Raw genomic sequence first — 12,590 nt, 5'->3', positions numbered from 1 at the left:
CGCCTACAACATGGTGGGCACTATGCTAAGTGCTTTACAAATATTATCTTATTTGATTTAAACAGGATATAGAACATTTTCAAAAGAACTGCAATAAGCAACCTTATAAAAATTATTCTAAATCATCAGTAAAGAAAAATGCAAATTAATACAATACATAATTGCTCACATATTATTCCGCCACACACCCCACCTCATTTGATTGTGAATTCCATGAGAGCAGGGTATGCCTTCTACCTCACTTTGTAACCTCAGTTATTAAAATGGTGCCTGGCACATAGTAGACATTTATTGTTTACTGAATGACTGACTAACTACAACTGAGATTTCATGTCATCCCCAGAAAATTGGGCAAGATGACAAAAGACAGAAATAGTCCATGTTGGAAGAGTTACTAGAAGAAAGGCATAGTAATAAATTGATAGAGAAGCTATGAATAACTATGAATAAAAACATTTTGGAAAATAATTTGGAATTAAGTTTCTTAAAATGTCCTTAAGATTATCTTGTTTTATTTCATAAATTAAAAATAATTTTTTAAATAATAAAAATGCCATTAAACAATCTGACTCAACTATCCCATATTGAACATATACCCCAAAGAAGGCAAAAAGGTAGAGAGACAGCCTATATATTCCAAAATATTCATAGTAGCATCTCTTACGGTAACCAAATACCTAGAAATAAATTTGCTGCACAATGATTAAGTAACAGAAGAACAAACTGTGCACATGAGAGTGTGTTATAGATTGCATTGCAATAAATGATGATATGAGAAATTCCAAGAAACAAGGGAAGGGTTACATGAATTGATGCAGTGAGGTAAGCAGACCTGAACGCACGGTATAATGGGATGAGGGCTGTATTAAGGCTTTGCAATTGCTCACTGTTCCGTCTCATAAATGCGAGATACTTTAAAATGTGAAGGTGGCACAGTGGATAGAGTGCTGGGCCTAGGATCAGGAAGATCCACATCCAAATCTGGCCTCAGACACTTAACTAGCTCTGGAACTGGGAGCCAAGTCACTTAACTTCTACCTACCTTAGTTTCCTCAGCTGTAAAATGGTAACAGTAATAGCACCTACATCCTAGGTTTGTTGTGAGGATCAAATGAGACAGTATTTGTGAAGTGCTTAGAACAGTCCTGGCACCCAGCAGATCTTGTCGAAACTCCCTCTTGGCCATCACTCTACCAATGAATTGATCACATACTTCAGATGGTTGCTCAGATAGCTGGGTTGAGCTCTAATTTGAGATTTAGGTCCTAAGAACCATAGCACTTCCTTCCCTCCCTGAGGCCTTGATTGGCTATAAAAAATACCCTTCCAAAAAACCTCATTATCATGTATATTCTGTTCGTGGGCTGCATTTTCTTCTCTGGCATGGCCACTGATTTGCCATAAAACCACTTATTTGGAGAACATTCACTATTAAATGATAGAAAAAAATAGAGAGGAGAGACTTATCACCTATCCCTTTCCAATTATGCCTGTGAAACTAAGTAAGGAAATTTGCTTGTTAATTCAGAAAGAAAAAAGGTCACTAGTAGAGAAAATGAACAAATTCAACATGTTCATCACAGGGATGCCAACTTCAAACACTCTGAAGAGGGAGAATCAGGTGGTAACTTACAATAGAAGCTCATTAAGTCATAGACTTTCCCCATTTAACATGTCCACGGTGATTTTTTTTTTTTAAGTAACTTTGTGGGATGCCTGGACAGAGTTCTGTAGCCATGATATCAAGTATTCTTTGTTAAAAGTTAACTGGACCATTCAAGGAATGAAGCCAGAAGTATACCATCAACGCAAAAATTAGGTAACCATCCCAAGTTCCCGTCTTGGTCAATTTTGTCAACACTCCCCATCATTTCACAATGATTCTCAGAGGCAGAATTCAAATACCCTCCCCCAAATTTCCAAATCATTCTATCTCACGCAGAATGATAGGAAGGGTGTGACAGAGAACACTTACTTCATTCACTTATCTTATAAATCAGAAATATTGTGGTGCACGAATATAATAGAATATTGTGTGTATTTCACATGAATAATGAATGTGGAAACAAGGAATATGATGCATACAGAGAGGCATGGATAGATTTCTACAGTCTGGTGCAGACTAAAAGTAAGCAGAGACAAGATAATATACACATACTGACTACAGTACCTAGGCTCACAAAACTGATAGAGCACTGGACTTGGACTCAGAAAGGCCTGAGTTCAAATTCTGCCTCCGATACTTAATAGTTACACAACTCTCAGCAAGTTTAACTGTTCTGCCTCAGTTTCCTAATCTGTAAAATAGGGATAATAATAATATTCATCTCCCAGGATGGCTGTGAGGATAAACTGAAATAACATTGGTAAAGTGATTCGCCAACGAGAATGCTATATGTGTGTATGTATGTATGTATGTGTATACATGTATATGTATACATGTATATGTATATATATATACATATAATATATTTTAGCTAGTAGCTGTAGTAGCAATATTGTTATAATTGCCAGGGAATTGGAAAGAATAACTACATAACAATAAAAAATGAATGTAGCAAAATCATAATGAACAAGCAAGCACAGCTTCAAAAAAAGTAAGAAGATACCAGCACCCCACTCCGTTTTTAGAAGTAGAAGACTCACAAGGATGGTAGAGTGAATAGATTTTTCAATTTATCAATTAGTTTTGCCGATTTTTTGTCTCTTTCCTCATTTCTTTTTCATTTAAAAATATTATTTGTTACAGCAGAGAGCTCTCTAGGAGGGGGAAAAACAATGAGAGAAACCATGATGATATAAAAACAAAAGATACCAAAAAAAATTCATTAAAAAAAAAGGAAGCAGAAGATGTCAAGAGCTTATCCCACATCAAGAACTATGGCAACAGATGGCACATCACCTGCCTCCCTGATAAAGGTCCACCATCAGAAAAGAGTTCCATAAATTTAAGCTAGATCTTGATCCCGAAGAAACCTCAAATTATTCTGCCTGGTCAGACCACTTAAAAGACAAGTTAGATTTAAGGAATGATAGAAATTTAGGGCTGAAAGAAGACCTACAAGGAATTCCATCCAAACTCCCCATTTCAAAGACTAGAAACTTTAGGTTGTGACTTGCTCTGAATCATACACCTGGTGAATGGAAGAAATTAGATGAGAATCTGGGTAGCACATATCTAATCCAGGGATGGAGGCTCTCGAAAGGGGAAGCCCAGCTTCAAAAAGCTTGCATTTCCCACAAAAGCAGAATGTGCAGCAAGAAAATTCATTCATCTAAAAAAAATATTACAAACCTCCTAGATTCATTCCAGTCTTCTACCCATTTAGGATACAAACTCTTGGGGACAGGGATCAATTGATTTTTGTCTCTAATCCTAGACACAATGTCTGCCATACAGTAATCTAATGAATGCTTATTGACTGATTCACTGATTGATACTGAAATCAGGGTGCTACTCAAATCAGTCATCCTTTGGAAATGAATGGGAAGGAAAGAAACAGGCTCAAATTTATCTAATTCGCTTTAACAATAATTCCTTTATGGCACTTCTGACTTACAAAATATTCTTTTATTATCTGGGGAATATTCTTTTATCTTCACAGAAAGGCACACTAAACAACAAACCCTGGAATAGCCAAGAAAAGTATTCTTATCTCCATTTCACAAATGATGAAACTGAACTATACATGATCAGCAATGAACGAAACTGAAAAATGACTGAAAAACATCCTCCCTGGGATGAATTGGTTGCTTTGCTAACCCTTTCGATCAATACTGTCAAATTCAGATAGAAACAGGAACCACTAACCTGTACATAAGGATCCCTATGGGCTACATGATGACTCGGTTTTAAGATGTAAAATTACCTGTTTCATTATGTTAATCATTTTATTAAATATTTCCCAGTTACATTTTAATTTGGTTTAGCTGCACTTGGAAGCATTGTGGGTCACATGCAGCCCACAGGCTGTATATATGACACTTCTGCCTTTGATTAATAGTCTTAAATGCCTATCTGCTGACTTTATCTCAAGACACATTCTTCTGACTACAACTCCCCACATTTACTACTGTTGACAAGTCTCTAGGGCAGCTAAGAGGCACAGTGGATAGAGCACTGGGTCTGGGATCAGCTAGACTTGTCTTCTTGAGTTCAAATCTGGTATTAGATATTTACTAGCTATGTGATCCTGGGCAAGGGACTTAACCTTGTCCGCCTCAGTTTCCTCATCTGTAAAATGGGCTAGAGAAGGCAATGTCAAACCACTCCAGTATCTTTGCCAAGACGACCCCAAATGGGGTCACAGAGAGTCGGACACAACTGAAAACAACTCAATAGCAACAACATGAGCCTCTCCTCCCAGCTATCCTCTGGGTTTTCATGACCTGCTTCTCTTCTGTTTCTCATGATATTCATCATGCAAATGCTACCTTCTAAATGTGGGTTTACCATTACGGCTCTTTCCCTCTCCAGGACCATCTCCTTGACCATGAAGACTCCCCAGTCAGTACTATAGTAGTAGGAATAGCACTTGACATGGAGAAACATGGAATATGATCTTATCTGTGATACTACTATCAGTGAATGACCTCAAACTCTCACTTCATGTCCAGTGAGACTAATACTCCCTGAATACTTATCTCAAGGGGTTTTGTGAACATCAACAGAAATTATATCTGGCAATATTATTTATAATGGAAGTATATGATTCAGACTACAGAATTGTTGTTCAGTCCTTTCATTTGTATCAAACTCTTTGTGACTCCCATTTGGGAGTTCCTTGGCAAAGATACTGGAGTGGCTTGATATTTGCTTTTCCAGCTCACTTTACAAATAAAGAAACTAAGGCAAAAAGGGTTAAATGTCTTGCCCAGGGTCACACAGCTAGCTATTATGTTCCTGAGGCTAGATGTGAACTCAGAAGATGAGTCTTCCTGACTTCAGGTCCAGCATGCTATCCACTGGACCACGTAGCTGCTTTTAATTTCAGAAGGTCCTTTATAAAATATCTAGCAGGGACCAAGTATAAGAAGTTACTTTTCCATTTCTATAAAATTTGTAAATTTTATATAAACACATGTATTTATGTATGAAAATTTTCGCAGACATAAATTTTATGTCTGAAAATTTCCTTTCCTCTAATAATACCTTATTAACCACCAATAAAGTAAAAAGTATTACTGGGGCTAAGAGCAGGCAAGGGAGGCTGTAAGGAGAAGGGAAGCAATGCAGCAAACTTTTAAGAATTACCATTTTTATATGTTAATGCTGGAAAATTCCACTCTCTGTTATTTACTTTATAAGTCAAGTCAAATGTATTAAGGAATGCTCAAAAGGCCCTCTGACTATAACACTCTGAAAGCAGAAAGACTTCTACCCAAGTTGGGTCATAATTTTTAAACACTGCCAGAGGCACACAAATGCATCGTCCTGGCTAAATAAATCCCAAAGGTTTTCTGAGATAGTCTAAGTAACAATTTTTTAAAGTGTATGACAAATGTAGATACAGACACAGATATAGATAAAATACAGATATATATGCATATATCTATGTAGATACATTGTCTTAAACTCCTTTTCATAAATGTGTAAGCATGCATCAATACTAAAGGACAGATAGATAACAGGGTAATTACATCTTGCTCTGAAGGTCAGGAAAAGAGTATGCTGTAAATACAGTGTGGAAAGCATTGGATTTGGGGTCAAGTGACCTGGCCTAAAATCCCAGTTCTGCTACTGATTAGCTGTGTAACCTTGGCCATGTTGCCTCCCAACTCTGGAGTTGTTTTCCCATCTATAAAATGAAGTGGCTTGATGAGGTGACCCAGCACCAACCCCTGGTTTCTTTATACTGTGAAACTTCTGAAAAATGGACTATAGAATCAGTCTGATGAGGGAATGTATCTCAAAGGATGACTTTGAGAAGGCTCCTTTAACCTTTAAACTGAGAAAATATTTTGTGGCATACTGCATATCCATGAATAACAAAACCACATGCTAAATTATTAAAGATACTTAATTTTAGTGGCTAGACCTGCGAAAAATCTTTGGCTGGAGTCTATTCTGACAAATAGAACAAATGCCTTAAGCATAAGACAAGAGATGCCAAAAGCAAATTTGCAGGAGTGTGTGAAAAAAAGAGAACAGGAAAAACAACAAGCTAATAAATAACAAATTATTTATGAGGATGAACAGAAAGTTGTTCTCTCTCTCTCTCTCTCTCTCTCTCTCTCTCTCTCATACACTCCTGCTGTTAGGCTTAAGGACACATCACATTTATTTTTGCGATGCCACTGTTGCATAACTAAAATGCATTTCAATGGGACTGAATGTCAAATTACATAATTGCCAAGACTAGTGACTTCTATTCTGCTTTTTCAGCAAACATTAAGATAGGTCTCTGGGGAAGGAAAACTACAAAGCAGCAACTTTGTATTTACAATAGGAAGCAAGTTCTCTATTATTTGAAACATACATCATTTGAATGAAGGATCCCATACTTAATGGAATTCATGATCTCATTAGTCTGAGTGTACCCTCCACTGGGAGAGACTGAAAACCCTTCTATGCTTTTTCTTCTTGGAAGATTTCTCTTCATGTTTCCAAGCTACTTCTTCCCACTCCCTTCTCCCATAGATCTATCCAAAGCAATGGAGTCTTTCCTTTAATTCTTTTAATACTGCAAAGGTAGCAATGTAGTACTTGGGGTGGCCACAGTGCACAGGTGGGGAAAATTACACATCACTGACGAACATGACATTCAAAGACTATGTAACAAAATGAAGCAGAGAGGTGAATAGAATAGCCCTGAAGTTAGGAGGACCTGAGTTCAAATTGGAACTCAATACACTTACTAGCTATGTGACTCTAGGCAAATCACTTAACCCCAACGGCCTCAAAAAAAAAAAAAAAAAAAACAAGTTATAAAACAAGAAGCTACTGTGAGTCCCAATTCTGGTTTGCATTTTGCAGACTCTCATTTCTTTGTCTGTAAGGAATTCTAACATTATGAAACTGTGCTCACTTAAATACTTTTGTGAATTCATTATTTAATTAGATACATCCACCAATACAAATGGCAAACTCAGTTTAGATTTGTGCTAATCCAAAATCTGAGGAGGCAGCTAGGTGTCAAAGAGCGAGACTTGGAGTGATTAAGACTTAAGTTTCATTTCTGCCTCAAGACACTCACTGGTTGTATGACTCCCCTCATCCCCTACTAGAACAAGTCACTTAACATTTCTGGGTCTCCTTTTCCTCAACTAATAAATGGGAATAAAAATAGTACCTACTCCTCAGGGTTATCATATGAGATGGAAAAAAAGATGTATGTGCGTGTGTGTAAACATATATATGTGTGTGTATGTATACACACATATACACATATATATAATACGTGCTTTGTTGTTCGGTTGTGTCAGACCCTACATGACCTCATTTAGGGTTTTCTTGGCAAAGATACTGGGATGGTTTGATATGACCCTCTCCAGCTCATTTTATAAATGAGTTAAAAACTGAGGCAAACAGGGTTCAGTGCCAGGGTCCCGCAGCTAGTAAGGGTCTGAAGCTCAATTTGAACTCAGCAAGAGGAGTCTTCCTGACTCCAGGTCCCGTGCTTTTGCCACCTAGCTGCCCTTAAAAAGAGTACAAATGTTAGTGATTTTTTTTTTTTAATGCAGAGGTAGGGACTTTCAGGAAAGTTTGTTATTAAATAAAACTATGTGTGGGTTATATTCTTGAATATAGAAGTGACCTCTCTATCAAGAACTGTCAAAGTTGCTACCCATCTAAATTATAATGCATAAAAAATATTGCAACAGCAGTTTGATTAAGTAACAATAATCATACATCTAAATATAAATTAAAAGGATTTACAACTTGTAAAGATATTTTAAATGACAGTAATTAAAAAAGAAGGCAGATTAAAAATATAGTAGTGTCTATAGCACTGTGTAAGATTATTAATGACCATAATAAGTGAAATTAATTCCAAGAGTAATGTATTTGCTTCTGAAACAAAGAGTATATATAATCAGATCTTGAATAAACTAAGTCTGAGGAAAATTTAAGCAAAAGACTGCAAATACATGAAATACCATGGAGTTTAAGCTCTAACATATAAGGAAATACTGGGGTTTCACTCAGTTTCAAAAGTGGCAAAGATCATGATGAAGACCTTATGTAAATAAACTACTTGCAAAACTTGGCTGCAGCTTATTTTCAATGATGACCAACATTTACTAAGCGATCTATCACTGAGGAAATGGATGATGAAATGAAGACGAGTTTGACCATGTGACAGTTCAATTCAAACAGTTACTAAGGTCTGCCATGTGCAAGGTACTGAGTATAGAAAAATGATAATGAAGTTGCCCCTGCCCTCAAGTAGCTTATATTTACCTGGAAGGCTACAAGACCAGATACATGTGTGGAGTTATGGCTTCTGATGTATATAATACAAGGACTATGGGGGACAGAGAGAACCTCCACACCTGGGAGGCAGAAGGAAAAGCCACAAAGAAGTATAAAGAAGTGGTAGCACCTGAGTCGTGCCCTGAAGGATTCTAAGAGGCAGGGTTGGGAGTAGTGCATTCCAAGCATGAGGAACACCTTCTGTGAGTGCAGAGGGGAGGAATGATGTATCAAGACCAGAAAAAGGCTGGCAGTCAATTCTGGTTGGATCACGAAGTACATATAGAAGACTACTATGAAAAAAGTAGGAAAGGTAGGAGCTAGAGTGTGAAGGGACAAGACTGTGCCAGACACACAAGCCTATATTTTATGCTACAGGCCACTGAGATTTGTTTGCTTTCTGAGGTTTTTTTAAGGAGGTAGAAGGGGGTGACATGGTCATATCTGCCTTTTAAAAACATCAATTTGGCACTGTGTCGAAGTTGTTGAAGGCAGACTAGAAGAAATGAGGAAGCCCAATGATGAAGCCATTGCTACATGCCCCAGGGATGAGGGTAGGAACTTCTGGAGGAACAGGTTTAATAAGACAATGAGTCCACAACAAAAGAACAGGAGACAGAGGCACTGTGTTATTACTAAGCACTACCAGGAGCCAGGTACTGTGTTAAACACTTTACAAGCATCACTTCATTTGATTCTCACAACAACCTGGAAGGGGGGAGGGGGACAGGTGCTATTATTATACTCATTTATATAGTTGAGGAAACTAAGGCAAACAGAAGTTAAGTGACTTGCCCAGGGTCATACAGCTAGTAAGTATCTGAGGCTAGTTTTGAACTCCTATCTTCCTGACTCCAGGCTTAGAGCTCTACCCAGGTGCCACCTAGCTGCCTCTGAAGAATAACAGAGAGACAACCCAAGTACTCCACCAGAACTCCCAAAATGTAAAATATTTAGAGGAACAGTACACTGATGTGTTAGGTCCTACATACAGCCCACCGCTCCATCTCATAAATTACAGATACCCCATTATGGGAAGTATCGAAAAGAAAAACCCCTAAAAGAATATTAAGCTGTTTACTGAAACTACAGTATGCTTTAGACATTAGAGTCTGACTCAAGAGAATTAAAAATAAAATCAGAAATTCAGACAACAAACACAAATGCCATTTTTTGAGGGGAGGGGAGGTTATTTGTTTGTTTTTGCCATAAGGCCCTTCATGAAGAAATGGATGACTAGTATCACAGACTGAAGCAGTTTGGTGGCACAGTAAACATAATGCAGGGCCTAGAGTCAGGAAGATGTGAGTTCATGTCCAGCCTCAGACACTTCCTAGCTGTGTAACCCTAAGCAAGTCACAACAGCTGCCTGCCTCAGTTCCCTCAAATATAAAATGAGGATAATAATAGCACCTACCTCACATGATAGTTATGAGGACCAAATAACATAATAATTGTTAACAAAGATTAGCATAGTACATGGCAAACAGAAGGCATTTAATAAATACTTATTCCCTTCCTCTTTCTATTTTTAGAATTGGAAGGGGTCTTATAGGCTATCATATTCAATCAGCTACTTTTACAGTTCAGGAAAAGAAAGACAAAGTTTCTACGACTTGTGGGGGTCCCACTGCTAGCAAGTATTGGAAGTACATTTGAGCTACAGAGGCATGAGGCCCTGGACTCTTGGAAATTTATAGATCAACGTTTCAAAGAATCCAGCTCATAAGAACCAGGCCTGATCTGTATAAGAATGAGCCTGATAAATTTTCAAAGTAAGTCATGGAATAAGTCAAAATCTCTTCCCAATCCCCTTTCTTCTTTCCTTCCTTTACCCCCTCAACCAATTTAATATGCTCAAAGATCCTAACGAACAGATGTAAGAACAGAGATAAAAGATGATACTTCTATATCTCTGCCAATCAATGCCTAAGAACCCCAGGGAAGTGATAGAGAAGAGTGTGAGAAAGGAGACCTTGCTTTTACAAAAAGGGAAATCTAAGAAATCACTGAGGCTACTGCCCCTATACCTATGAACTGACACGACACCATAACTGATCAATCTGGTAGAAACCCACGGGAAGACATAGAATGGAAAACTTGTAGCATCTCCCAAAACTTCCTAAAGACTCAGTCTGATATAAAGAATATCCTTCAGTAAATCTCACTTGGTTGTGTAAGTTTTATATGGGATCTCTTTTAAGTTTGAGTGCAAATGCTAACTTATCACAAAAATGACTTAGAGAGGCATTTGCCACTAAATATAGGAACAACATGGATAGGATTAATGACCATCTTCTGTGTCCACATTATATCTAGAGAGATCTAAATAGGGTTAATTTGATTGGGTGATCCCTGCATGGGGAAAAGCTGAAGAACAAGGAAAAGAATTATACTATATTAAAAAAGCATGGATGAGTTTTAATTTACAACAATGTTAGAAATGCAGTGATATTTTCCAAACATCAAAGAGATCAGGGATTTACTGAAGCACTAACACATATACAACCATATTTTAACCATATATATATATATATATGTATATATATATATATATATATATATATATATATACATATATATATATATATATTAACATAGATCCTCAATTTTAAAAGCTAAAATCCAAACTGTGCTTTACTAAAACATTCCCCTTAGATCTTGTGGTTCACTATGAAGTTAAACTTTGAAGAAGATAATTATAGTTACCACAACAGGAAGTGGTCATGCCATTCTTCTGTTTCTTGTCGTCTTTAGCTTGTTCCTACAAAACAGAAAACTTCTAGTTTAGAGGGCATTTTGGTTCATTATTAGAAAAACTAAACACTGAATTTCCTATACAGTTTAGAAAACAAGAAACACCAGTCCTCACATGGGCATGCTCTACTACATGATCTGCCAAGTAATGTCCTGGTTCAATGTATTTGGCTGAAGTAGAAGCTCTAAATTACTCAAGCATTGGTGCTGAACTATTCAACAATCACAATAAGTTAAAAACGTATGAATTCTTATAGCTAACAAGACATAATTGATAAGACATGATGTCATGAAAATGTCTTGAAAATCAAGAAAATATTCTATGTAACTTATCTATTAATTTTCTTTTATTTCTTGAGGTATTCCCTGCTAAATAGCAGCTCCAAGCTAAGACCTGCGTTTAAGGCCCCCTGTGATACACACTGATTGTAGAACTCTGAGTAATTAATTTAACTTCTCAGTACTCCCAGGCAATCCTCTAAGACTATCAGTTACAGAATCATTACAGCTGCTTTGGTAGAAGGAATAGATTCTTAAGGAATCCCCTACACTAATATAATTATTATTATATATTACAATATATAATATAATATAATATATATTATTATATAATATAAAGGCGCATGCCCTTTTCTCCCTTCCCACTTACCTCCCCAACCCCAATATAAAAAAACCAAAAGAACTGAAGATAAAAAAAAAGTTTTAAATTAAAACTCTAAGACAGCTGTGATCTGCTATAAGGATTTTATATAATATGTTTATTTAGACAAATTTATGCCACACACATTTAGAAAGAAAATAAATAAAAGATAAGTGACATAAAAATGCAACCTGCTAGCTTTTCCCCCATGGCTAATTCAACAATCTCCAGTACTACCCAATGGTATGTGAAATGAGAGTCATATTCAAAGGAAAGTTCTTTATCCCAGTCCCATTCCTCTTCACCCAATACACTGTGTAGCCATTATAAACATACAGCCAATCTCTAATGAACGTTTTAATCTCAGGATTGAAAAAGTGATGAGAATCAGAGTTCAGTCATAATAGGAGCTCCCATGTAGGTAATTTCTTTAACATTTGCAAGGTACAATATGCCATTTGAATTACCCAAGAACTCTTTAAGTTAGGTGCTATTATTATCACCCCTACTCTACAGGAAACTAGGACTCAGATGTCAAGAGCTTTTCCTACTGTCACACAGCTAATAAGCATCAGAGGTGGTATCCAAACCTAGGATGTCCTGACTCCAAGCACAACATAATTTCCACCACCTCATTCTGCCTCTTGATAGCATGTCTATCTGGGTCACACCCAATTCTATACAATGCCAATATGTTACCTAATTTTTTCATAAGCACTAGAAAACATAAAACAAGGAAAATATGTAACTCCACATCTACTTGTGAATTTATTTACT

At 36.8% G+C, this 12,590-nt stretch overlaps 1 protein-coding gene across 3 annotated transcripts in view; it reads right to left on the bottom strand.

Moving 5' to 3' along the window:
* Positions 1–12,590, bottom strand: part of L3MBTL4 (L3MBTL histone methyl-lysine binding protein 4) — a 511,255-nt gene that overhangs the window by 369,350 nt on the left and 129,315 nt on the right. For all 3 annotated transcript variants that reach the window (XM_072604270.1, XM_072604272.1, XM_072604271.1), the window contains exon 4: positions 11,126–11,180. In XM_072604270.1, coding sequence (XP_072460371.1) covers positions 11,126–11,180 — 55 coding nt within the window. The remainder of the gene's footprint in view (positions 1–11,125; positions 11,181–12,590) is intronic.

This window comes from Notamacropus eugenii, chromosome 4, assembly GCF_028372415.1.
Source record: "Notamacropus eugenii isolate mMacEug1 chromosome 4, mMacEug1.pri_v2, whole genome shotgun sequence".
Lineage (NCBI taxonomy): Eukaryota > Metazoa > Chordata > Mammalia > Diprotodontia > Macropodidae > Notamacropus > Notamacropus eugenii.
Note: the sequence above shows the minus strand (reverse complement) of the source record. Positions and strands in the feature narration are given on the sequence as shown.